At 44.4% G+C, this 27,989-nt stretch overlaps 1 protein-coding gene across 1 annotated transcript in view; it reads left to right on the forward strand.

Annotated features, from left to right (window-relative positions):
- The window catches only part of LOC141121570 (uncharacterized), a 277,798-nt gene continuing 249,809 nt past the window's right edge, over window positions 1–27,989 (forward strand). The window contains exons 1-6 of the mRNA XM_073611204.1: window positions 1–198; window positions 6,578–6,706; window positions 6,834–6,941; window positions 7,028–7,222; window positions 10,875–11,054; window positions 11,141–11,264. Of these exons, the coding sequence (XP_073467305.1) occupies window positions 16–198; window positions 6,578–6,706; window positions 6,834–6,941; window positions 7,028–7,222; window positions 10,875–11,054; window positions 11,141–11,264 (919 nt within the window). The 5' untranslated portion in view covers window positions 1–15. The remainder of the gene's footprint in view (window positions 199–6,577; window positions 6,707–6,833; window positions 6,942–7,027; window positions 7,223–10,874; window positions 11,055–11,140; window positions 11,265–27,989) is intronic.

A 27,989-nucleotide genomic window follows, 5' to 3' on the forward strand; every position in this document is an offset into this window, starting at 1 on the left:
AGTTCACACTATGAGATGTTTCTCAGGGCTGAAATATCCTCTGAGCTCCACAAGGTGGTGATCTCACTTCTACCCAGACAGGAAGTCTCTATGGAATACATTCAGGAAGTGATGTCAGGTATAAACAAGAAGTTCCAGGTGAGAGGTGAGTCGGGAGGAAGTAGAGAGAAGACATTGCTGAATTTGGCATCAGATGAGGTAATAACATTATTTTCTATTTAACTCCCCCCGTCATGTCTGTCCTCTTCCTCCATAGTCACTGTGATGTCTTTTATCTCCAGCAGATGATGATAGACACATATATAGTGTGGAAACATAGATTAACGCCATATATTACAATGAGGGAATGTATCATCTGTGCCACGAGGAGAGTTATTGATGTCAGTAAATGTCGGTTCCAGACATTGTATGTGGGGGGAATGAAATGATAATTAAAGGTTGGGATTAGGGAAGATTTCTGTAAGATTTTACACAGGAATGATCAGCGCCCCTCCAGAGACACTATGATGAGTCTCACAATAGAAGTCTGAAAGGGACTGGATTTTGGGGGGATGAGATGGTGAACCCGGAGTGGAGGGCGGGCAATTTTATCAAAAAAAAGTCCAGATGGGAATCTAAATGGATTTTTCAGCTCAATACAATTGCTCCGGCTGGACTGAATATTGATATTGAGCTGTTTGCTTTTGATTCAATTTTATGCGGTTTTATTGCATTTTTATATAATTTTACCAGTTATTCATGATTATATAAAGTTATGTATGAATTTAGTGATATATGATGATATAAAAGATGTTTTTTTCTAGTTATTTTGTGCTATGGGTAAGGAATCGGGGCGGAAGTAGGGGCGTTTTTTTAGGACCTCTTCATCTGCCAATACTCCTCTTGTACAAAGATTGTCATTTTTCAAACAAAACATGTCAGATATCACCAGGTTAGGAGAGACGCCCTCTCTGTTTACATCTAAGTGGTATCCAGCCCACGATCTACTGGAGTATCTGCGGCTGGGACTCTGGCGGTGGATTTACTCTTCTGCTCCTTACATTGGTGTTTTCTATTTACCGCTATAGAGGCATCTACTGCTTCACAGGCACCATGAACTTTGGGATTACAGGTCGCAGCATACCTAGTCATCTACAGACAGTGTTTTTCTGAGTTAAAGAAGAGTTCTGCCCCCCCCCCCAAAAAAAAATATTAAAAGTCAGCAGCTACAAGTACTGTAGCTGCTGACTTAATATTAGAACAGTTACCTGTCCCGGCATTCAGTGGTGTCCTCGCACAAGCCAATTCTTGAATTTGTTCTCGGCTGCTGGTACCACCATCTTGGCTAAGAGAAACCGGCAGCTGCTTCATGTCCGGTTTCCCACTCCACATGCGTGAAGGGCACTGTGCTTTGTGAATAGGTCGCAGTCTACTGGGACCTGTGAAGTTTCCCAGAAGGCTTCAGGGGAAAGAAAGTGGGCCGAAACTTTTGGCTCACTTCACCAGATACCGCTCTGCTTTAAGTGCTGCCAGGTTACCCCAAGAGTTGCCTGACGCTTTGTTAGGAAAACGTTTTTATTGCAGCTATCGTGTTGAGGATTCAGATATTTTGTCCATAGTGCCAGCCCTGACCAAACATTTATTATGTGTGTGTGTGTGTATATATATATATATATATATTTTCAGAACGGTTCCCCGTTAATGAGGCTGAAATATTTTCTTCATTTTAGAGTTAAATTCTAGTAATATGGTCTTCTAAACAAACAGCACTGACAATAAATAGACCAGACATGGCCATAAATAAATTGACCATCCTGACCATACATGGCCTAAAAAGGGCAATTATTACACTACACAGGCAGCAAATGGGCAATCATTACAATATGCAGCCAACACAATGATGGAGTGCAGGGGTCAGGAGATTGGAGCACAGGGCCCCTTACATTACTGGTCAGTAGGAAGAAAACATTCCCCAGCTTGTGATGAAGAATGTGTTCCATCGTTGGTGTGAGAGGGAGGAAAATACTGAAGGTCCTGAGGGATTTAGAACAGTTGAGAGGTCTCTGAGAATGTAGTAGGACTAAAGGACTCTGGGAGTCTCTGAGGGTGTACTGCATCTGAAGGACTCTGGACCCCTGAGGAGATAGTATAGCTGATAGACATGCGCAATTCATTTTGTTTTGATTTGTTTTCCGTGCGAAAATTCCATTTTCGGAGATTTGGTATATCTGAAAATAACAAATGCAATAATTTCATTCATACAGTATGAATTAATTTTCCAAAATTAGTTTGATAACATAAGGAATAATCCAAATTCATTGTGAATAGCAGGTTGTTAAGGCTGCAATGTCCATAACAATCACTTAAAGCTGGCATGAAATTTTAAAAAAACAGCGTGGGAGTCCCCCCCCCCAATTCATAGCAGGTCCTTCGAGTCTGGTATGGATTTTGAGGGCAACCCCACGCCAAAATAAAAAAAAAAAAATGGGGGGCCCTAAGAATTCATACCAGACCCTTTTCTGAGCATGCAGCCCGGCAGGCCTTGAAATGGGGTTGGCGAATGAACCATACCAGGCCACATGCCTTGAACATGGGGGGAGTGCTGTGGGGGATGAGGGCTCCTTGTTCCCATGTTGTTGAGGACAAGGGCCTCTTCCCCCACAACCCTGGCCCGGTGTTTGTGGGGGTGCGGGGGGTGACTTATCAGAATCTGAAAGTCCCCATTAACAAGGGGGGGCCCAGATCCCAGCCCCCCAATGTTAATGAGTACCCCTACTCATTCACTAACAAAAACATTAAAAGTAAATAAAAACACAAACAAGTAAAAGGATTGAGCCAGCAACTCTGTAGTCCATATAGCGATTTTGATAGTTGGTTACAAAAAATGACAAGCAAAACAGCTAGCTATTAAAATCGCTATATGGACTACAGAGTTGTTGCTGGCTCAATCCATTTACTTGTTTCTGCTGTAGTGTGTAAGGACACACTGAGCCTGGGCACCTGAAGGAGGTGCTCGAGCGGCCTTCGCGCCCCCTGTGATCAGCGAGTCTATCGATCCCAACCCCTTACCACGTGATCAGCTGTCAGCCAATGACAGTTGATCAATCTCCTAGCAGTGGGGAATTCTGCTGATAGCTGATGAGTTATGGTCGATGGCCAGCTATTCACAATGAATTTGGATTATCCAAAATGATTGAATTCTTCCAAATAGTTTCTATATAGTTTTTGAATCCACCCAGACCAATGAATATAGCAAACGAATGCTGAAGATACTAAATGAATTTCGAAAACTAACCTGATCAACATAACGAATATGACAAAACTTCTTGAATTAACGAATGCATCTGAAATAGAAATGTATGGTGTACACATGTCTAGCAGCTGAAGGAATTTTGGGGCCTCTTAAGAAGTAATAGGGAGGAACAAATCTGAGAGGTTAGTGAGGCTGAAGGGCTGCCGCGGCCTCTGAGCTGGCTCTGAGGTAAGAGGAGGCTTTAGGGCTCACAGGGACTCTCAGTCTCTGATGGTCCTCCCACCCAAGCTGCACTTACTTTTCCGAACTCCTTAAAGAACTCCTGCCAGCAAGTGAAGTCATAAAACATGTTGCAGGACACAAAATAGAACAAAGAAGGACACTTGTTCTTTAACTACGTGCCAACCACGCTATAGCCAAAAAACGGCTACAGCACGGTCGTCCAGTTCTGGCAGTTCCCCCTGCGTGCCTCCTGTGGTGCGTATTGGGCACGCTCTGTGATCGCTGTGTCCTTTGAACACAGCTGATTACAGATCGGGTAAAGGGCCAATCACAGTGGCCCTTTACCATGTGATCAGCTGTGTCCAATCACAGCTGATCACATGTAAACAGACTTGCTGGTTATCGGCAGTCTTTTGCTGCCATCCTGTGCTTGGGAGGAAAGGAGAGCCGTTAACCGACAAGCCTGACGGCGCATCGTTTACACGGATAAACAGGGCACTGATTGTCAGTGCAGCCTCATCAGTGCCCTAATTATCAGTGCAGCCTCATCAGTGCCCATCAGTGCCACCTCATCAGTGCACATCGGTGGAGAAATTGGAGGGAAGAGAACAGACTCCTCCCCCACAGCTCTCTACTCCACCAACAGCATCCTCCTTCCATCCAAACCAATCCCTTCTCTTACTGCAGAGAGTTACAGTGACATCATTCCTGTCAGTCAGCAGGCTGCCGGCAGGGCCGGCGCTACCACTAGGCAAACTAGGCAGCCGTTTAGGGCGCCCGGCCGTTGGTGCTCCTACTCTCCTCTCTCTGCAGCAACTAACTTTCAGCAGGCAGCCGCTCTGTCTGTGGGGAGGAGGACTGTGTCCCGACGGCATGGAAAACCCCTGTGCGCCTCTGATCAGTGACCTGTCTGTCTCACCACGGTCACCAGTCTGCGAGTGTTTGTTGACTTGTTGTCCGTCCTACAGCCAGCTCTGCCTCTCTGCCCAGTGCCCATATGTGATTCCTAATCCTGTGATCCCTGGCCCCGCCCCCCGTCATAGAGGCCACGCTCCCTCTTGCCCTGACCATGAACAATGGCAGTGCCAGCCTCACTCAGGTGCTGTAGCGCCTGGCGGCAGCGCTCCGGGCTTGCACCGGCACCGAGGCAGGCAGGGTTTGATATTGTTCCTTGAGTTGTACAAACACTGGCAGGGTCACGTCATCGGATGCACAGAAGTCTGCAGAACCCCGGACCTGGTGAGTAAACTTTCACTGAGATTGTTTAACATATGTACAGTATATAGTGTAAGACTAATCTTTCCATCACACTGATGTGTGTGTGTGTGTGTACTGGGCACATGGCCTGGATGTAAGGGTCCCCTCCTTGGTAGGCTGCACTGATGGGCACTGGTGAGGCTGTATTTGATGGGCACTGGTGAGGCTGTATTTGATGGGCACTGGTGAGGCTGTATTTGATGGGCACTGGTGAGGCTGTATTTGATGGGCACTGGTGAGGCTGTATTTGATGAGCACTGGTAAGGCTGTATTTGATGGGCACTGGTGAGGCTGTATTTGATGGGCACTGGTGAGGCTGTATTTGATGGGCACTGGTGAGGCTGTATTTGATGAGCACTGGTGAGGCTGTATTTGATGACCACTGCTGAGGCTGCATTTGAGGGGCCCTGCTGAGGCTGCATTTGATGGGCCCTGCTGAGGCTGCACTGGTGAGGCTGCATTGATGGGCTCTGGTGAGGCTGCATTGATGGGCACTGGTGAGGCTGAGCTGATGGACACTGATCAGGCTGCACTAATGGGCATTAGTGAGGCTGTATTGATGGGCACTGATGAGGATGCATTGATGGGCACTGATGAGGATGCATTGATGGGCACTGATGAGGATGCATTGATGGGCACTGATCAGGCTGCATCGATGGGCACTATTGAGGCTACAACGATGGGCACTGGTGAGGGTGCACTGATTGGCACTGGTGAGGCTGCATTAATGGGCACTGATAAGTTGAATTTGGTGGGCACTGTGAGGCTGCAGTCATTAAAAATGTACAGGGCAAAGGGGGTTGAGCCAGGGGTGGAGCGGCAAAATTAGGTTTTGCCTAGGGCAGGGGTCTCCAAACTATGGCCCTCCAGTTGTTCAGGAACTACAATTCCCATCATGCCTAGTCAGGTCTGTAAATGTCAGAATTTTAGAATGCCTAATGGGACATGTAGTTCCGCAACAGCTGGGGGGGCCGTAGTTTGGAGATCCCTGGCTATGGTGTCAAAAATCCTGAAAGCCGGAGTTCTGGCATTTAACTTGATTAGTTGGCAAATCTGGCCAAAAGTTAGCAAGTTCCCCTTCTGAATGTCATGTTGACTTGACATTGACCTCATGGCGCTGCCTCAGAGCAAACAAGTCAAAAGAAGGATTGTATTTATCATTCCTAGTCTGTAGATCTAAAACTAATCATTTCAGAAACCAAACAAACCCAATAGAGAAAGGGGAATTTCTCATCCAAGAAGGTTCTGAGACCTCAAATTCTGAGACCTCAAAATTGTAGCAAACTTTAAACAGTCCAGGCTAAATGTGTTCCCATGGGGACAGTAGTCCTTAAAGGGGTTGTAAACCCTCATGATTTGCATTCTATGCAAATCATGGGTGAAAAACCTTCTGTGAAAAACCTTCTGTGGTGCTGCAGCCCCCCCGAGCCCCCGTTTTTACTTACCTGACCCCGATCTTTCTCCTGCTGGGAACCAGCACACCATCACTAGCTGGTGTCTCGTGTCCTGATTGGATAGATTGATAGCAGTGCAGCCATTGGCTCCAACTGCTGTCTATCGAATCCAGTGACCGCACGGACGGTAGTCCACCTAGGAGAGCGCTTCTCCAACGTGGACACTCAATGCGGAGAGGAGCCACCAGGGCCGCTGAGGGACCCCAGAACAGGAGGATCAGGGCCACTCTGTGCAAAACGAACTGCACACTGCAGGTAAGTATGACATGTTTGATTTTTGTTTTTGTTTCTAAAATGAGGGTTTACAACCCCTTTAAATGTTCAGCAACCCTCCTATTACCCCCCTCACATCCACACCCTATTATTGCGTGACCAATATCATCCAAATAATAATTTATTTCATTTACCAAAGTTATCTGTCTATGAGGAAACCTGTATAGATCAAATGACGGCACGAATGAGGATGGAGGAGGACCGGAGTCACATGACTGGGAAGATACGAAACCTCACCCTGGAGATCATCTACCTGCTGACCGGAGAGGTGAGGAGGATTCTGGGAGGTCACATGACATCACTCTTATCTCTATTAATATAACACAGACCTGACCGGAGAGGTGAGGAGAATTCTGCGATTCTAACATGATATTGCTATTGGTTTTCCAATACAGAGATCCAGTGATCCAACGCCTCCATGTGACTCCCTAAAACCTGAGAGACACAACATGGAGAAGATTCTAGAAGTCACCAAGAATATGATGGAGCTGCTGACAGGAGAGGTGAGCGGTGCTGGGAATTCTGGGAAATTATCCAGTAACAGACAAGGGATGTGTCTGGATGGTGACTGTATCATTGTGTGTGTCAGGTTCCTATAAGGTGTCAGGATGTCACTGTCTATTTCTCCATGGAGGAGTGGGAGTATTTGGAAGGACACAAGGATCTCTACAAGAACGTCATGATGGAGAATCAGCAGACCTTAAGTTTTGTAAGCAAGGAATTTCCCCGAATTGAGACAATATTGAACCTCAACCTGGAGATCCTCAACCTTCTGACTGGAGCGGTGAGTGTAATGAAGGGATTAAATCTGGCTACTCTTTACACTTAAATGGCAGTGTTGCCAACCACCCGAAGTGAAATTCACTGATAGGACGCCAAACATTTAAAAACTGCACCAATTTTTTACAGAAAAAAACCCATGAAATTTAAAGACCAGCGCAAAGTTTGTACTGACACTTCAAAAAAGTACACAAAATGACCATTTTCGGTGCAAATATCAATATTTAATCTTCAAACATATAGCTAGTGTGATAAGCAATGTGTTTTAAGGTATACCTAAAGGCAAAAATAATATTTCTCTATTAACATGAAGGTCAGGTTAATATAACCCAACACAGAGTTCCCCTTTTCATCAGAGTCTGAAGGGTTCCGCTTTACAGTGCAAGGGGGTCTCTGCAGACCCTGATGTAAAAGGCAACACTGACTGGACTCTGATCAAAGGGGGTCTCTGGTCACCACATCCCCCTCCTTACACAAGAGTCCACAGAGCTCCTGCTTACATCACAGTCCACAGAGACTGTAGGCATATTACAGGAGATGATCAGAGACTGCAGACACATATTACAAGAGTTGGCCAGACACTGTGAATATATACCGTAGAGCGGCAATGTAGGTAAGTGACAAGTGTGCAGAAAATAGGTAAAGCTTAACAGGAGAGGAAGACATTAAAAGCAAAGCTGATTTAAGGCTTTAGAAACTGCAGTCCTTCAGAGTCATGTGCTCAATAATTGATAGCAACAGCCCAGCAAATTTGTGAGTATATTTGGGGACCGGGACAGAGCTTATAGATTGTAATTGCCAGTGGTGTATTCTGGTTTTGTGCTGCCCTAGGCAAGACTAAAATCATCTGTAAACTCCACACCCCTTCCGGCTCCACCTCTTCCTATTAGAGCCTCACCTCCTCAGAGGTGGGGGGAGAGAGGGAGGGGGGGTGAGTGAGAGGAAACAGGGGGAGAGAGGGGGGGAATTAAGAGAGGGAGGGGGTGAGAGAGAGAGGTGAGAAAGAGAGGGGGGTGAGTGAGAGGAAACAGGGAGAGAGAGAGGGGAGAAGAGGTGTTGAGGGAGAGAGAGAGGGGAATTGAGAGAGGGGAGGAGGGTGAGAGAGAGGTGGGATCCCCTATCCACCCCATACTACATCAGGAGGTTCTCCTATACCCCCCCCCAAAAAAAAACGACACCGGTCTCTCGCCTTCCCACAGCTCGCCGGATCCTTTTTACCCGCTGCTCTTTACGAGGCTGCCGAAGCACGATCTCAGTCTGGGGCTCCAACCTGCTGCAGCCACTGCCACCTTCTGCTTCCGTTTTGCTCCTCTGTCACTGAACAGTCAGTCTATGGCCGTCCCGGGTGTTACCCGGGTGCGGTCCACACCCCTGTAGCAACGCCACTGCTCGTAGTGTCCCTTCTGCCTGGGGCACAACCCCCCCCCCCCCCTTGAAAAATGTTGCCCAAGGCAAACGACTTGTTTGCCTGGTGGTAGATACACCCCTGGTCATTGCTGAATTCACCTCCAATTACTTGGGAAAATAGCATAGTAGACATCTTCTAGTGAATCATACATAGCATCCGTGGTATGTGGTCCAATGAGGTGAATTCTGCAATGACAACCTGTAAGTCCTCATCCCTGAATACACTTGGTAATCTCCTCTACTGAGTACATCCAAAGATGGTTTCCTCACTAATGGGAACTACAGGTGGATCCATTGCACAATACTATCAGTGAGGCTTCTGATCAGTCCCAGCTTTATTTTGAAGCACATCTATAATCACAAACCCACAGCCAAAAAGCACAATCTGCAGTGAAGAGAAGAACTGGAAATGTGCAATATGTAGTATAAAACCACACAACCTCCATCATTATCGAGCATGTCTAGGAATACTTGCAGTGGCAAAAGGATCCAGATAATAGATCCCTTCCCCTTTCCACAGTAAATTTTCTCTCAACTTCTTGCAGTAGTTCCAACTCTGAGCCGCACCGTACTTTGTGTCCTCTCTCTAAGACCCCCTGACACATTCCTGCTCTGAATCCCTCCCTGCTTCAGTCGCCAACTTCTGTTTTGAGTCAAATGTGGAGGGCTGGCAAAGGGGGAGGGTTACAGAGCTGTACTAAGTAGCTGATTGGCTAAGAGGCAGTGAGGGGGTGGAGCAAATGTCACTGCAGCCCTACCCTCCCTTCCTCCTACCAAGCTGGACACTGTTGGCAGCTGCAACGCTATTAATTGCTACCCTGTGACCTCAGCCATCAGCACATCTTTGTGGATCTCCTCTTTCAGACACTTCTTGCTGTCAACGAGCAGATAGGAGGAGATGGCCCTGGACTCAGAGCACGGCCGAGCCCAGTCAGCTTAGAAAATGCACAGTTCCAAAGCTGTCCCTCAGCCATATTTTGTACGGTAGGCTTCTGTACGTAACGGACATTTATGGATAGTTTGTAAATCAGCCGAAATTTACAAACTGTCCGTAAATTTGCAGACGGTTGCTAACCTCATTGGGTGGGTTCAGATAAAATTTAAGTTTTCTGATGTCCTGCTAATCAGTAACAAGCTATAGAAGTAATATGAATGTGTACATACTCTATTATATTTGGTTAGAGCACAAGATGGTGGCATTGATTATAGAAGAGAGCAATTTCAGCTTTAGTCCAATCAGTGAGACCCATGAATGCTGGAATCAGGGCTGCTGATAAGGGAGTACCACCGGTCTTCTTGTATGTGGCCCAGGCACCATCAGTTCAGCAGGTAAGCAAAAGGAGGATCAATAGAAAGTACAGGCCGGCAACTCGAGAGCTTCTCCATAGAAAATATTTATTTAAGCATTACAGCAATAACATCATCCAAAAATACTGATGCGTTTTTGGCCTTGCTTTTGATGAAGGCCTAAGGCCGAAACGTGTCAGTTTTTGGATGATGTTATTGATGTAATGCTTAAATAAATATTTTCTATGGAGAAGCTGTCGAGTTGCCGGCCTGTACTTTCTATGGATCTTTTGTGAGCTTAATTAGCCAGAGTACCGACTACTCTACACACCAACTATACTATATAGCGGTGGAGCTTGGGTGAGTTTTTCTCAAGCAATAGGAGGAATCGGATCATGGACAGGAGGGGGTGACCAGTGCAGCAGCTTCATCTCCTTTCAGCTGCTGCAGGGGGGAACTACAGGGGATCTTTTCTAGTAAATGGCCCCCGCCACACACCGATCACTCCTCCTGTACATAATCTCTTTCCCCCTGCTGCTGGGCCTTCCCTGTTTGCCCCTCCAGCTGCTATGATGGCTTCTTCTCCTCTCTCTCCCTCCCGTCAGCTGCTACAGGATACGGGGGATCGCTTCAAGATGGAGAGAAGGTCAGGTAGGCTGTACGGGGCCCCTGTGATTTCTAACAGCAGCTCTGGCCGGGATGCCACGCCCACTGACCATTAAATACACAGGTAACATTTACTGGTCGGTCAGCAAGCCTTACTAGTAAAACAATAGTGACTCTATTATATGATTTCTAGAAGGAGCTTTAAATCTGACCACATTGTAACAATATCATTGGATGAAGATGTCTGGCCTTTGTTGAATCTAACACATTGTGGCCAATCCCTGGTGGATAAATCTAGACCTGACCGTAGAGATGAGGGATTATTGGAGAGTGATGTTCATCTTTGTATAACACAGAACTGTAAAGTATTAATGAAGAAATCTGCAAGAAGGAGATCTCATAATATGACCACAAGATCCTCAAGAACCCAGAATCCCATCACCACCCCCCCACCTCCATCCCTGATCCCTACAAGTCACAACACACAGAAGATTCTAGAAGTCAACAAGAAGATGATGGAGCTGCTGACAGGAGAGGTGAGCGGTGCTGGGAATTCTGGGACATTATCCAGTAACAGACAAGGGATGTGTCTGGATGGTGACTGTATCATTGTGTGTGTCAGGTTCCTATAAGGTGTCAGGATGTCACTGTCTATTTCTCCATGGAGGAGTGGGAGTATTTAGAAGGACACAAGGATCTCTACAAGGACGTCATGATGGAGAATCAGCCGCCCCTCACATCACCGGGTAAGAGGAGACTTTATTGTAAAGGAGAGAGCAGTACGGAGGGTCCACCTAGATCCCCCATCATCTGATAAACACTTAGAAACAATGTTTAGACTCATAAGACATGTGGCAGCGGTGTGGGGCCTCTATAGCTTGTCTCAAGTAAACGTTTAGGCCAACATTGACTTCTGAATACCAATATTATGAGTCCTGACCCTTACACTGTATAATTTATATTGCGTGTTGTTTAGTTCTGACTCCTGCACTATATACTCTGTTGTACATTACATGATTCTAATATTATATAATCAGAACTGTTGTACCCTATATGTAATCCTCATCATTGTCACTTCTATAAAAGACAGTTCTCGTTGTTTCTTCACTCTCTGACTAAGGTCCATGAATAAAGAAATGAACTGGTAGGAGATCAGAGGACCCATTTACTAGTTACCTTGAGGGTGGAATTGTAAGATCCTCAGAGACAAAGCTGTCTGATGTGGGCGGAGTCCTGGTTTAGGGGAACCAATCTGCTCATGTCTAGTAATAATCTTTTTATTTCTATTTTAGTAGATGGACGGGAGATGAGGAAAACCTCAGAGGATTGTCTCACTTTGTCTCCAGACTGTAAAGTAGAAGATGAGGACATCACACAGTATAGTCCAGGAGAAAACCCGGCTACCTCAAATGTCCATCCGGCACCACACAGTGTAGATGGACCATCGTATTCCTCTTATCCTGAGGAACCTCAGACTGTGAGGGACGGTGCCGTCCTTCCAACAGAGAAGAGGTTTTCCTGTACTGAGTGCGGGAAGTGTTTCCATTTTAAATCCCGTCTTAATACGCATAAAAAAATTCACACAGGTGAGAAGCCACATTCATGCCCAGAGTGCGGGAAATGTTTTACAGCGAAGTCCAGTCTTTTCAGACATCAGAGATCTCACAAGGTGGAGAAGTCGTATACCTGCCCTGAGTGCGGGACATGTTTTTCAAGAAAGTCACATTTTTACAGACATCAGAAATCTCACATGAGGGATAGGCGGTATTCCTGTCCCGAGTGTGGCCAATTTTTTCGACGGAAGTCCACTCTTTGCAAACATCAGAAATCTCACAGAGGGGAGAAGCCTTATACTTGTCCTGAGTGCGGGAAATGTTTTTCACTGCAGTGTCATCTTTACAGCCATCAGAGAATGCACACTGGGGAGAAGCCATATTCTTGTCCTGATTGTGGGAAATGTTTTTCACATGTGTCCAATCTTTACCAACATCGGAGATTGCACAAGGGTGAGAAGCCGTATTCCTGTCCTGAGTGCGGGAAATGTTTTACAAGGAAGCCACATCTTTACAGACATCAGAGATCTCACACGGGGGAGAGGCCATATTCCTGTCCTGAGTGCGGGAGAGCTTTTTCAGATAAGTACAATCTTTACAGCCACCAGAGATCTCATACGGGGGAGAAACCATATTTATGTACTGAGTGCGGGAAATGTTTTTCAGTGAAGTCCACTCTTTACAGTCATCAGAGGTCTCACACAGGGGTGAAGCCATATTCCTGTTCCGAGTGTGGGAAAAGTTTTTCAACTATATCACATTTTTACATCCATCAGAGATTGCACAAAGGGGAGAAACCACATTCCTGTTCTGAGTGCGGGAAATGTTTTTCATCAAAGGCACATCTTCACAGCCATCAGAGATTGCACACAGGGGAGAAGCCGTATTCTTGTACTGATTGTGGGAAATGTTTTTCACATATGTCCAATCTTTACAAACACCAGAGATATCACACAGGGGAGAAGCCACTTTCCTGTCCTGACTGAGGGAATTGTTCTTTACTGAAGTCCTGACTTCCTGTACATCAGGGATCCCACACAACCCTCGAGGTGCCTTGAGTGTGGGAAATGTCTTTCATATAAATGTTGCTGGACATCACAGCACTCGTGTGGGGAAGAAGCACACCCTGATATACACCTCAGATATACTCCATGGCTGATCTTCATTATGTAAGAAACCGTTCATAAAGAGATCAGAGATCACCAAAGACATGGATGAAGTGTTGTACTGTGTTGGCCATTGATAGCAGGAGAAAATTAAAAATGAATTCATTATATTTTTTGTGTGAGCGTTCACTGAGTTTGAAGAATCATAGTGCAAAAAAAAAAAAAAATCCCAATCATCTCCCCAGAGTGCTTTGGTGACAGGATGTAAAATAAAAATTGTAAAAAAAAAATATTGAATTTTTTACATATTGTGACCATAGGAAGTGCAGTGTCACAATGGTGGCATTGTACCACTGTGGCAGTGATCACGTACAGTGGCGTGCTGATCTGATATTACTGCCATTATCTCTTATGCCGTGTACACACGGGCGGACTTTTCGACCGGACTGGTCCGACGGTCTTTCCGACGGACTGTCGAACGAACGGACTTGCCTAGACATGATCACTCTAAAGTCCGACGGATTTGTACGTGATGACGTACGACCGGACTAAAATAAGGAAGTTGATAGCCAGTAGCCAATAGCTGCCCTAGCGTCGTTTTTTGTCCGTCGGACTAGCATACACACGGGCAGATTTTTCGACCGGACTGGAGTCCTTCGGAAAGATTTGAAGCATGTTCCAAATCTACAGTCCGTCAGATTTTCAACAGAAAAAGTCCACTGCAGGTCCAATGGAGCCCACACACGGTTGAAAAGTCCGCCGTGTGTACACGGCATTATCCCTGCCACAGGGACAGTCAGTAAATATCACGGTTAAGGAGTGGGTGGCCACTGGGTCCTTAATAACCATGATTTATGTTTAGGTTTCCTCGCTGACAGCAGAATGTAAACAAAAGAATTGATGGCATTTAAAAAATGAAAAAAAAAACTGGGGATCTTGATGGGAACCCCACACCAAAATAAAAAAAAATGGCGTGCCCCCCCGAAGTTCATACCAGATGCTAATCCTAGCATGCAGCCTGGCAGGCCAGGAAAGGGGAGGGCAAGCGAGCGCCCCCCCGAACCATACCAGGCCACATTTCCTCCCCCCAAAAAAGCACCTTGTCCCCATGTTGACAAGGACAAGGTCCTCTTCCCCACAACCCTGGCCTGGTGGTTGTGGGGGTGCAGGGGGGAAGCCCCCAGATCCTGGCCCTAGCCCTACTCATTCAACGAAAAAAGTAAATAAAAACATAAATGGTTCCTCCAAAGTAGATCCATCAACAATCATAAAGAGAAAAAAACCCAACCCACACTAACGCTTGTCTCCCACCGAGTGACAGCTCCGCTGTCTCCCACTGCTAAAAACACTAAGGGGTGGGGTCACCCAATGATATCACCAGGGGTCCCCACCTTCTTATGATGCAATTGACCCAGCATGCCCCAGTTGATGTCATAAGGGGGTGGGTCAACCGGTGACTTCATCGGGTGTCCCTGCCCCTTTGTTTATTTAGCGGCGTGAAGCAGCAAAGCTGTCATTTGGTGGGAGCCAAGCGACAGTGCGGGTCAGTTTTTTTTCTTTTTCCGTTCATGTCAATAGCTGGCGTCCATCCTGATTGATGTTGGATCTACTTTGGGGGACATTTATTTTATTTTGGGGGTTTGAATAAAGGTCTTGTCTGTGTGTTTTTATTTACTTTGCACTTTTGTGGGGGTGAATGAGTAGGGGTATTATGTACCCCATACTTATTCACATGGAGGGGTTGGGATCTGGGGGCCCCCTTTAAAGGGGGCTTCTAGATTCTGATAAGTTACTCCCACAACCACCAAGCCATGGTTGTGGGGAAGAGGCCCTTGTCCTCATCAACATGGGGATAATGTGGTTTGGGTAGGAGTCCCCCAAAGCACCCCCCCATGTTGGCCTGGTATTAGGCTTGTGCAAACAGCTTCGTAACAAATCGAAATTCGGCCGAATTTTGCATCTTTCGGACATTCAGATGCATCCGAATGTCCAAATAAAAAAATAACGAATTTCAACGAATACGAAAGAAATTATAGCGGCTATAACGAATTAATTCAACATGATTCGGTAATTCGTTAAAAATCTAATGAAACAAAAGGTCGACTCAAAATAAATCTTACTGTCTAATCAGCTGATTAATTTTGTGCTGGAGGTTGGATTACTAGCACAGTGCATTCCTGAGAACTGAGTGAGAAGGGTGTTGTATTGTATTTGAGCAGAGGAGAAGAGATATTGTCATTGTGTGTGTTAATAGATTCAATAAACAAACGACTTTCCAAACTACGAATCATTATCACGAATATATATATACATACATAAATATCGAATTTCAACGAATACAAACGAAATTATAGCACATATAATGAATGAATTTGAGATTCAGTATAACGAATATCGACACTCTACAGAAATACGTACGAAAACGTATTAACATAACATAACGAATATAACAGAACAAAATTATGTACAGTATTTTACGAGTGACAACGAACCAAAACTAAACAAAATTTTCTGTTGTGCACAAGTCTACCTGGTATGGTTCAGGAGCGGGAGAGCGCTCATTTGTTCACACCTTTCCTGGCCTGCTGGAATGCTTGCTCGGATAAGCTTGTTGTATGGATTTTGGCATGGGGTTTCCCTCAAAATCCATACAAGACCCCAAGGGCCTGAGTGGGAACCCCAGGCTGTGTTTTTAAAATATTTTTTTAAATGCAGCAATTCTATTTACTGGTTGTTAAAGAGGAAGTAAACCCTGGTGGGTTTTACTTCCTCTTTGTTTCCCTGCAAAGGTAAAGTATAATGGGCTACTGTGCATCGCATAGTAGCCCATTATGTGTCACTTACCTGACACAGGAGCCTGCGATGTCCCCGATTTCCTCACTGGCAGTGAGCGTCCATTCTTCACCCCTCTTCCTTCCGGGGACGTGAACTCTGGCTCTGTGACTGGCCGGATTCGCGTGACGTCACTCCCGTGGAAGCCGCCAGTCATGGCATGACCCCAGCTTGAAAAGGCACAGCATGCCCTTTCAAGAGTGCGCATGCGTTGAATACATCGGCGCATGCGCAGAAGACAGCATCGTTCTGGGAAATAGTAAATATCTCCTAAACCGTGGAAGTTTAAGAGATATTTCAAGTACCTACAGGTAAGCCTTAATCTTGGCTTACCTGTAGGTGAAAGTGGGTCTGTAAGGGTTTACAACCACTTTAAGGATGCTGGTGGCCGCCGACTTCTTAACAGCCAGTTATTCAGTGTTCAGTGTTAAAATATCGCTAGCTTCCACTACTAACATAACGCACAAACTATTTTATGAAGTGATGTGGTATCTTAGTAGCATTTTTTTTTAGTGAATTGCAAAAAATTCTTTGAAAAATGCTAATAAGTATTTTACCGCAGTTCTTAAAGCTTTAGATATCACTTTGTGAATTGAGTCTATTGTCCTTAATCACTGCCACACCAGTTTCAGTGACCCTGATCACTGCCACAGCAGTCATATTGTCCCTGATCGCAGCCACACCATTGGCACACCAGTATAAGCCAGCAATGATGTCCCTGATTGTGACCACACCAGTCCCAGTGTTACCAGACCAGTGTAAGTCAGCAGCAGCGTTCATGATTGCTGCCACACTAGTCCCCAATGTCACCAGACCAGTGTTCCTGCTACACAAATTCCAGTGTCATCAGACTCGTGCAGCCAGCAACAGTGTGCCAGATCACCACCAAACCAGTGTAGTGTTGCCTCTGCCTGCTGCCTGTACTGACCCTGGTTTGTTTATTAACCATGTTTCTGCCCTGCATGTCTGGCTGCCTATGTTTGTGCGAGACACCGGTCCCAGCCTCCCCCTGCAGACAACTGTACTCCTGGAACCACAGGAACTCTCTTGTTCTTTCTTTAGCCTCCTGTACTTCCTGGTAAGTGAATATGGCATACCTGGGGGCTGCCACATACCAGTAGTCTAGGCTTGTTTGGCTTATAGGAATAGGTACTACTATAGGTGACAGTACACTAAGCTATATTCCCTGACCTCTCGTATAGAATCGACCATTACAGTACATTGGTTTTTATATGTAGCACCCTCTAGTGTGCTCTAGAGTTTAGAGTAACATATTTAGGCCAGGAATAACTGAATTGGGTCAGGGTTACTAGAGGCCAGTGCTGGATGACTCATCCTGGCGGCTCTCTGGTTCCTTCCGCTGGTGTCTGGAAGGTTGGAGAACCTTCTAGAACTAGAGGGTGCGGGCTAGGAGGAGTTGCCATGAGTATTAATGGGGCCTCAGCCAATCCCCAGCAGTGGGCTGGCAGGGGACTGAGACAACCCCATGAATAGACATGGGCCATTGCAGCAGGGGAGTCGGGTGGAAGATAGAGAAGCAGTGCTGAGGAGAGGCTGTCAGTGGCCCTTGAGTAAAACCTTACCAGGGGAGGTTTACCTCAGGGTGGGTTCTCAGGAAAGCTGGTCTGGAAGGATCCTCGCACGGGGAGTGGTAGAAGGATTAATGCCAAAGAGGCAGCGGGAATGAGCAAGGAGAGACAGTGAGTAGATCAGCACAGTACAGGGACAGACAAGGGGAGAGTCTGCCATCTGAAGCAGATCTCTCTTGAAGACCGCATAGTGCCAAGCCTTTATCTAACCTTGCCCTGGGAGGTCTTCATGGTGTGTGCCAGTCGGGCAGGACTGGGGCTGAAAGTCAGTCAGGAGGACTAGGAGGAAGATCAACTAGGTTTGGCTGGTGGTAGCCAGATGGGCTGGCATTCTACAAGCAAGTGGAGCTGGGATCAGAGACGACAGGAAGGCAGAAGGAAGTGTGTATGCTGTTCACTCACATTAAGCTACTTTGTCAAGAGGCTGCAAGTCTCTGCCTGTAATGGACCTTTCCTGAACTAGCTAAAACTGTTATTCCCTCAGAAGTGATCAGCAGGAGCGGCATTTAAAAAGGAACCAAGTTTGTGCAGGTGGAAGAAAGAAGAGGACTTTTTGTAAAGAGGGAGGTAGTTGTTCCTCTGTTCATAGTTTTGGGGATCCCATAATTCCCTACCCTATCCAAGTTATCCCCTAATAAAACATCAAAAACAAGCAAGGACTGCTTTTCTGTGTTGGAATGTGTGAAGGGAATGCTGTGCAACTGGCTGTGCAGCAGTGGGGACCTGGGACAATAGCAACCCCTACTGGGTAGGACTACATTTACAATTACTGTAGTTGATTTGTGTGATACACAAGATACAATTTCTGGTATATAGTTAGTCCAAAAAGTCTCACACGTTTGGCATCACCATACTCAGGAGGAGTAGCAGAATATGTTTTGACAAGTTTTCTTTCTGCATTTTCCAAAAACTTGTGGCAAAACAATGAAGTCTTCAAAAGACTCACTATGCCTCTTTGAAAATACCTTGGGGTGTTTACTCTCCAAAATGTGGTCATTTTGTTGGTGTTTCCACTGTCCTGGTGCTCCAGGGCCTCCAAAAATGTGATAGGTAGTCAGAAAATGAGATGTGTAATTTAGAATGCCAAAAGGTGCTCCATGGATTTTGGGCCCTTTTGTGTGGCTAGGCTGTAAAAAAGTCTCACACATGGTATTGTCATACTCAGGAGGAGTAGCAGAATGTGTTTTGGTGTGTAACTCTAATTCCCTGTACACACGGTCGGACATTAATCGGACATTCCGACAACAAAATCCTAGGATTTTTTCCGACGGATGTTGGCTCAAACTTGTCTTGCATACACACGGTCACAAAAAGTTGTCGAAAAATCCGATCATTCTAAACGCGGTGACGTAAAACACGTACGTCGGGACTATAAATGGGGCAGTAGCCAATAGCTTTCATCTCTTTATTTATTCTGAGCATGCGTGGCACTTTGTGCGTCGGATTTGTGTACACATGATCGGAAATTCTGACAACGGATTTTGTTGTCGGAAAATTTTATAGCCTGCTCTCAAACTTTGTGTTTTGGAAAATCCGATGGAAAATGTGTGATGGAGCCTACACACGGTTGGAATTTCCGACAACAAGGTCCTATCACACATTTTCCGTCGGAAAATCCGACCGTGTGTACGGGGCATTAGTATGCTGTGTGTTAAAAACATCTTAATTGAAGAGTTTGTGTAAAAAAAACAATATACATTTTCATTTTCTTTCCTGCATTTTGCAAAATCTTGTGCTGAAAAATTACATTTTCAAAAGACTCATTGTGCCTTTTAGAAGTTACTTTGGAGTGTTTGCTTTCCAAAATGGGGTCATTTTGTCAGTGTTTCCATTGTCCTAGAGCTACAGGGCCTCCAAAAATGTGATAAGTAGTCAGGAAATAAATTTATGCTCCTTAAAAGCCCAAAGGTGCTCCTTGGATTTTGGGCCCCTCTAAGCATCTAGGCTGTGAAAAAGTATCACATATATTGTATCCCCATAACCCAGAGGCATAACAGAATGTGTTTTGGGGTATAAAGTATGTCTATGCTGTGTGTTACACATGACAATTAAAATTACAATTTTGTGAAGAACAAAAAACACATTTTATTTACTTTCAAAATTGTGGAAAAAATTAAAATTTTAACAAACTCACCGTGCCTCTAGATAAATACCTTGGACTGCCAGGGGTCATTTGAGGGTGTTTGTACTGTCCTGGCATTTTAGGGCCTCAAGAAATGAGGTAGGCCATCAGTACATCAGCACTGATTAATTTTCAAATATATACATACCACAGTTTGTAGATGCAATAAATTTCACACAGACTAAATAATAAACACTGATTTGTTTTTTTTTTTACCAAAGAAATGTAGCAGAATATATTTTTGCCTAAATTTATGAAGAAAGCTTATTTATTTGCAACATTTTATAACAGAAACTAAGAAAAATTATTTATTTTTTTCCCAAATTTTCTGTATTTTTTTATTTATCGCAAAAAACAAAAAGTCCCAGTGTTGATTAAATACCACCAAAAGAAAGCTCTATCTATCTCAAAAAAAAGAAAAAATCTTCATTTGGGTACAGTGTTGCATGACTGAATACTTGTCATTTAAAGTGTGACAGCGATGAAAGCTGACAATTGGCCTGAGCAGGATGGGGGTGCAACAGCCCCATCTTGAAGTGGTTATTTGCATGCAGAGGGGAAAGGGAGGTTTACACATACTCCTTGCGGTGTTGGTTAATGAGGAGTAATTATAAGGTATTCTAACCTATCCAATCACAATATCCCCTGAGGAGCCACCACTGTCTGCAGGTGTCTTTCACTGAGGAGAATTGGGATGAAGGATAGAGATCCCATCCCAGCGTGATGGTCTCATCTGTGGTGGCAGTTTTGGCGTGAAGGTCCAAAAATCACATTTTTATTCTGTAGTAATGAATACATTGAGAAATTGCATTACAATATGAAATAGAGGAATCGGAGGAAGAACAGATCACCGTTCAGTAGATATCAGTCAGTAAAATCATTATCATCTGAATGTAAAAAAAAAAAGGAAAATGATGAACAATCAGTGTCATGAACAGGTTATTCTGATATAATTCCATTCTGGACATTGTTTTCATATCGGGATCTGTGTCATACCCGCAGAGAAGGAGACGGCTTTACAAATACCATTTTCTTAGTTTCATCTGGAAATAACTACAACCCAGTATCTTCTATCCCTTTAGAGAAGAATAAAATGCGAGTGTTGGATGAGGAAATGTTGCTGTGATGATGGAAAAGGAGGAGCTGGTACTGTGCTCTGTAAGTAATGATGGAAAAGGGGGAGCTGGTACTGTGCTCTGTAAGAAATGATGGTCATTTTTATACACACTAATAGGAACTATTTTTATGCCTTCCTGGAAATGTGTGAGATGTGTAATGTACAAATCTGCAGCCGTACAATGTATGTCAGTGGTCTCCTATGCTGGGAGTAGATCTGACATAGATGGTGGGATGTGTAATCTTATCTCTTCACAACTGACCCCCAGTATGCAAATACACCAAACCATCCCCTCTGCCCGCACACATTAGGGGTTTGAAAAAAGTCCCCTTGTGAATCACCCGCCTAATGCTGAAGGATCATCACCTTGGCAGGGGCACACACACTGATGGCCATCCAAACAGTGGGATACCAGACTGTATGCCTGGTGTGCTGGGCTGTCATATGTACAGGCTGAGAAGACACATCTGTTGTGATCAGTTATACAGCGGGTATTTTTAAATGAACGTAAAGTTAATTTTCCTTTAAAAGTGAAACCTTGTGGAAAATTCTGGGACCTAATGAAGTTTATTAATGGTGGACCTGATTTTCCTCATCCATCCATCTGTAATGATAAAACTTGGGATCAGGAATAAATTCACCGTCATCTGGGAAATCTGTGACCGCCACAGGACATCTAAATCATCTCTCGCATTATCTGTATAACTACAGGGATCTCTTATGGGTTCTAGTAGAAGTTTTATATGTTGTCACCCCATCCTTTAATTTTTATTACAGTGCAGCCCGGGTCAGGAGACCTCCCAACAACATCTCACTTTCATCATCTCACCCTGTCCTTCTATTTTCATGACAATGCAGCCCGCATGTCAGAAGACCTCACAACAATGTCCCTCCTCCATCATCTCGCCCTGTCCTTCCATTTCTATGACAATGCAGCCCGGTTGTCAAAAGACCTTACAACCACTTCCCACTTTCATCATCTTACAATGTCCTTCCATTTTCATGACAATGCAGCCCGCATGTCAGAAGACCTCACAAAAACGTCCCACTTCCATCATCTCATCACCATCCAACGTTGTCTACATTTTACTATTCACATTCTAAGGCTTAGGATGTGTGTTACCCCAAATATAATAGTTTTTACTTAGTTCTTTTCACAGTGAAGTATGCTGGAGGACCTCACAACAACCATCCACTTCTGAGTCCAACATCTTCTCATCAATATGCAATATTATTGTCAGATCGATCAGAGTTAGGTTTGTGGTAATAAGCGAGCAAAGATCATCACAGCACGATAATGTTGCATTACAGTCACAAACTCTGGTGGGAGAAACGGGAAAGAGAAGTGAAAGGTTTTTCCAGTGGCTGGCAGAAGTAGACACATTCCAATGAATAATCAGTGGAACACAGGTAGATTACATGAGAAGAGGACAGGTGATGGAAGATTCTACATCAGTGAGGATGGAGAACACCCAGAGATATAAGGAAACACAGAGAGATGGGAACAAATACAAGAGGTCACATTCCCAATCACTTCAGGTAACACAGATTTCTCTTATGCCGCGTACACACGATTGGGCTTCTCGTCGGAAAAAGATATGACAGCTTTTCCGACGGGATTTCACTCAAGCTTGCCTTGCATACACACAGTCACGCAAAAGTTTGCTGAACTTACGAGTGTCAAGAACGCGGTGACATATAACACTACGACCAGCCGAGAAAATGAACCCTTTCCTAGCCCCCTAGTGGTTAACCCCTTCACTGTCAGTGTCATTTTTATAGCAATCAGTGGAATTTTATAGCACTGATCGCTGTAAAAATGAAAATGGTCCCAAAAATGTGTCAAAATTGTCCGATGTGTCCGCCAGTCACGATAAAAATCGCAGATTGCCGCCATTACTAGTAAAAAAAAAAAAAATATTAATAAAAATGCCATAAAACTATCCCATATTTTGTAGATGCTATAACTTTTGCTCAAACCAATCAATAAATGCTTATTGCGATTTTTTTTTTACCAAAAATATGTAGAAGAATACATATAGGCCTAAACTGAGGAAAAAAAATTTTTTTTATACATTTCTTGGGGATGTTTATTATAGCAAAAAGTAAAAAATAATGCGTTTTTTTTTTTTTCAAAATTGACGCTCTTTTTTTTGTTTATAGCGCAAAAAATAAAAACAGCAGAGGTGATGAAATACCACCAAAAGAAAGCTCTATTTGTGGGGAAAAAAGGACGTCAATTTTGTTTGGGACCCACGTCGCACGACCGTGCAATTGTCAGTTAAAGCGACGCAGTGCTGAATCGCAAAAAGTGTTCTGGTCTTTGGCCAGCCAAATGGTCCGGGGCTTAAGTGGTTAAACTATACATATATTTTGCTATTAAATAACATTTCTAATCATATGAAGTTAATAACAAGTGTCCCCCTTTACATCCAAGTCCACAGAGTTCCCCTTTTACATCTGAACTCGCAGAGTTCCCTTTTACTGTAAGGGGGACTCTGCAGACTCTGATGTAAGGGAGAACCCTGATTTAAGGGGGGGACACTGAGAACTCTGATGTAAGGGGGAACACTGTGGCCTCTGGTGTAAAAGGGAACTCTGATATAAGGGGTGTTCTGAGAACCCTGAATTACCTTAGTGCACTTACTCGAGTGCTTTCACACTGCGGCGGTGCGCTTGCAGGATGGGAAAAAAGTCCTGCAAACCGCATCTTTGGGGTGGTACGGGAGCGGTGTATAACCCCCTCCCAAAACTCGCTGCCCATTGAAATGAATGGGCAGCGCTGCCAAAGCGCCTGCAGCGCAGCAGCGTGGGCTCTTTTAACCTCTTCTTCAGCCGCTAGCGGGGGTTAAAAGTGCCGCTGTAACATCGGTAAAGCGGCGCTACACGCTACAACTAGTGGCCCTTTACCGCTAACGCTGGCACCCCCCCGTGTGAAAGTACCCTCAAGGATGCGAAAGCAATATTCCATCATCCTCATTGGTAAAACTCTCCGTGTGCTCGAGCACTTTTCGCGCCCATTTATTAGCGGCAAGCAGTGGGATGTTAAGTTTAGTTTGTTTTTTCTTGAGATGCTTTGTTTTTATGTTGTGAGCCGGGGTATGCCCAAAGGCTCTGTTTTGTATCTCTTGGGCTACTTTCACACTGTAGCCGCGGCCGCGTTGGCGGTAAAGTGCTGCTTCTTTTAGCGGCGATTTACCGTCGTTTTACCGTCGCTTTTCGGGCCACTAGAGGGGCGCTTTTAACCTCCGCTAGCAGTCGAAGGGTTAAAACCGCTCATGTTGCGCTGCTTCCGAAGCACTTTACAGGCGCTACGGAACGGAAGTGCTGCCCATTAATTGCAATGGGCAGGGGTGGTGTATACAGCGCTCCCTCACCGCCCCAAAGATGCTGCTTGCAGGACTTTTTTTCCCAGGCTTTCACACTCGGGAGGTATGAGAGGCAGTTTTCAGGCGCTATTTTTAGCGAAAAACACCTGAAAACTGCCTCAGTGTGAAAGCAGCCTTATACTTACAAACAATAAAATGAATTTGCAAAAAACATAAAAAATAAAGTTGATAAAAAAAAAAAACTGTGGAGGACACGTTTCCTGTGGAGGACACATGTTTCCTGTGGAGGTCACATGTTTCCTGTGGAGGTGTTTCGTCAGATTAGGCAACCTGTCAGAATGTGTAATGGAAGTGACTTTCTGTCACCGCCATCTTGCTACACCCCACACTCCTCCATAGTAAGGATACACTTATGCCCTGTACACACGGTCAGACATTGTTCAGACATTCCGACAACAAAATCCATGGATTTTTTCCGACGGATGTTGGCTCAAACTTGTCTTGCATACACACGGTCGCACAAAGTTGTCGGAAAATCCGATCGTTCTAAACGCGGTGCCGTAAATCACGTACGTCGGAACTATAAACGGGGCAGTAGCCAATAGCTTTCCTCTCTTAATTTATTCTGAGCATGCGTGGCACTTTGTGCGTCGGATTTGTGTACACAGGATCCGAATTTAACCGATCGGATTTTGTTGTCGGAAAATTTTATAGCATGCTCTCAAACTTTGTGTGTCGAAAATTCAGACGGAAAAAGTCCGATGGAGCCCACACGCGATCGGAATTTCAGACTACACAATCCGATCGCACTTTTTCCGTCGGAAAATCCAACTGTGTGTACAGGGTATAAGAAGGGGGAAAGCGGACATCTTGTTACACCCACCGGAGTCTTGCATTTTACACTGATTTTTAACTGTAAACTGAGGTTATATAGTGAAATACAGTACTTAGAACTCTGTCTGACTGTTTAGATGTTGAATTTTAAAAGCAGCGGCGAGCCTGCTGATCTCACAGGTTTGCTAATCTGACAGAAGTTTGCTGCTTTAAAAATTCAACATCTAAACATTCATACAGAGTTCTAAGTACTGTATTTCAGTATATAAACTCACTTTACTGTTAAACATAAGTGTAAAATGCAAGACTCCGGTGGGTGTAAGAAGATGTCCGCTTTCCCCCTTCTCAGTGTATCCTTACTATGGAGGAGTGCGGGGTGTAGCAAGATGGCGGCGACGGAACATCACTTCCATTACACATTCTTACGGGTCGCCAAATCTGAAGGAACACAGGAAACATGTGGCCTCCGTCAGATTAGGCGACCCGTCAGAATGTGTAACGGAAGTGACGTTTCGTTGCCGCCATCTTGCTACACCCCGCACTCGCCCACAGTACGGCTACAGTGAGAAGGGGGCAAGCGGACATCTTGTTACACCCAAAATAGGAAAGAAATCAGCGCGTGTATGACAATAAGCAGCTGAACACCAGGGTCAATCAATCAAATCCCTTAAATAAAATGTAAAAAATGGTGCAGCGCTGAGTAAGCTGAACTAAACATCAAGGGATATTAAATGCAGTTGAAAGAGTAAATCCTCATACAGCATAAAATAGAAACATTTTAGATGCAAATCAAAAGTCCAAAAAGTCCGTAAAAAACTTTGTAAAAATCTATTAAGAAATTCCACCAAGTGATCGTGATGTCATGCTGATATGGGTGACTGATGTGCCCTTCACCGGTATCTGAAATAGCCTCTCACCTGACGACCAGGACCCTTTAATGACAGAGGGTCATGCAAGCCTTCCCTTACGGGTCATATAAGTGGATGGTGTTCAGAATCAGGGACCAAGAGCTCCGTCACACACCGGGTGGAAAATTCCAGATATTCCAATGATATATATAATGAAAGAGTGACAACATATAGTGCTCTCCGTTTGCAAAACAATTTATTAAAAAGCTAAGAAATACACTTACATAGCTAGCACTTCTCAAGTGCCAGTAAAACAGCAACAAGCGGTGGTGTGTATACACAGAAGGAATAGAGCATGCGCGGTGGCCGCGGGTGACGTCACGACGTCTCGTTCTGGACGCGTTGCGTCCCAGTGGGCGGGGACTTCTTCAGCAGATGAATGGACTACGTGGGCACCCGCGCTTTATTGAGGTAAGTAACCATGGTGATGGAAAACAACCTAAAACGACGCACTCGCAAAACAGGAAGGAGAATCCGGAAGTGTCTCCATAAGAGACATGTACTAAAACGGAACTCATTGTGAGTACACTGATAGAACCAAATTAAGTTATACATATAATGGAACACAAAAAAGGGGGATACTATATGAACAAACATAATTGCTCATTATACATATTAAAATATGCTTTCCAATTGGATCATAAAAAGAATATTAATAAACATTCCAATATCATCCGCGGCCATCGACTGCTCTTATAAAACCAAGACAACAACAAATTTATCAGATAGTAAAACATCATTAAATTCATTATAATTGTTCAAAATTAATAAAAAGTTTTTTTATATAATTTATAAAATTACCACATATATTACCGATCAGATATAAAACAGTTAGTGTCAAATTCTACGTTTAACCCTTCAGGGCAGAGTACTTTTGTCTCGTATATCCAATAAGACTCTCTCTTACTCAGTTGTCTAATGAAGTTACCTCCTCTCCAGTGCTTCGTAACCCTTTCTATGCCCCAGAATTTTAGGCCTTTAGGATTCTGTTGGTGAAAGGCCTTAAAGTGTCTTGACACGTTATGAGTCTTAAGGCCTTTTTTAATGTTATTGACATGTTCAGCTATTCTGACATGTAGTGGTCTTGACGTTCTACCAACATACTGCAGTCCACAATTACACTCCAGCATGTAGACAACTCCTACGGTGTCACATGTGATGAGTTGTTTAATGTCATACTCTTTGTTTGTGGCCGAAGCTAAGAATTTTTTCCGTTTCTTAACATTTCCTTTTGCGTGTCTACAAGGCACGCATCTTCCACACGCATAGAAACCACCAAGGAAAGAGAAAAGCCTATCAGAGGCAGGGACTGGTGGATTAAGGACACCCGGGGCTAAACGGTCCCTTAGGGTAGGGGCTTTTTTATAAACAAACTGAGGACGTTCTGGTAATGTCGGGCCAAGGATTTTATCTTGCTTCAAGATTGACCAATTTTTTTGGATAATCTTTTCAAACTTACGGTATTGGATATTGTAATCCAATACCATTTTAAAATTTTGATTCTCTTCAGTAAAAGCCTTAACGGAATCAGTAATGAGTTCTTCTCTGTTTAATGATGTTACTCTAGTTACCTCTTCATCAAGAGAGACACGGTTATAACCTTTTTGTTCGAACCTGGAGGATAATACTTGAGATTGACTAACAAAATCCTCTACGGTGGTGCAATTCCGGCGCAACCTGATGTATTGTCCCCTGGGGATATTGCATAGCCACGAACTGTGGTGGCAACTCCCCAGGGGAATATAAGAATTGCGATCCGTGGGTTTAAAATAATTGGTAAGCTTGAATCGATCTTGTAAAATGCTAATACTTAGATCTAAAAATACCACATTTTCAGAGCTAATGGTCCATGTTAGAGATATGTTTTTGTGGTTGCTATTCAGAGATTCAATGAAATCATCCAATCTGGATCTCTCACCATTCCAAATAAGGATGAGATCGTCGATGAATCTTCGATAACACACCAACTCTGGGGGGCGATGGAGAAATACCGCCTCCTCCTCCCAGTGGGCCATGAAAATATTGGCCACACTGGGGGCGAAACGAGCCCCCATGGCTACACCCCTGGTCTGTAAGTAAAA

This window comes from Aquarana catesbeiana, unplaced genomic scaffold (assembly GCF_042186555.1).
Source record: "Aquarana catesbeiana isolate 2022-GZ unplaced genomic scaffold, ASM4218655v1 unanchor225, whole genome shotgun sequence".
Lineage (NCBI taxonomy): Eukaryota > Metazoa > Chordata > Amphibia > Anura > Ranidae > Aquarana > Aquarana catesbeiana.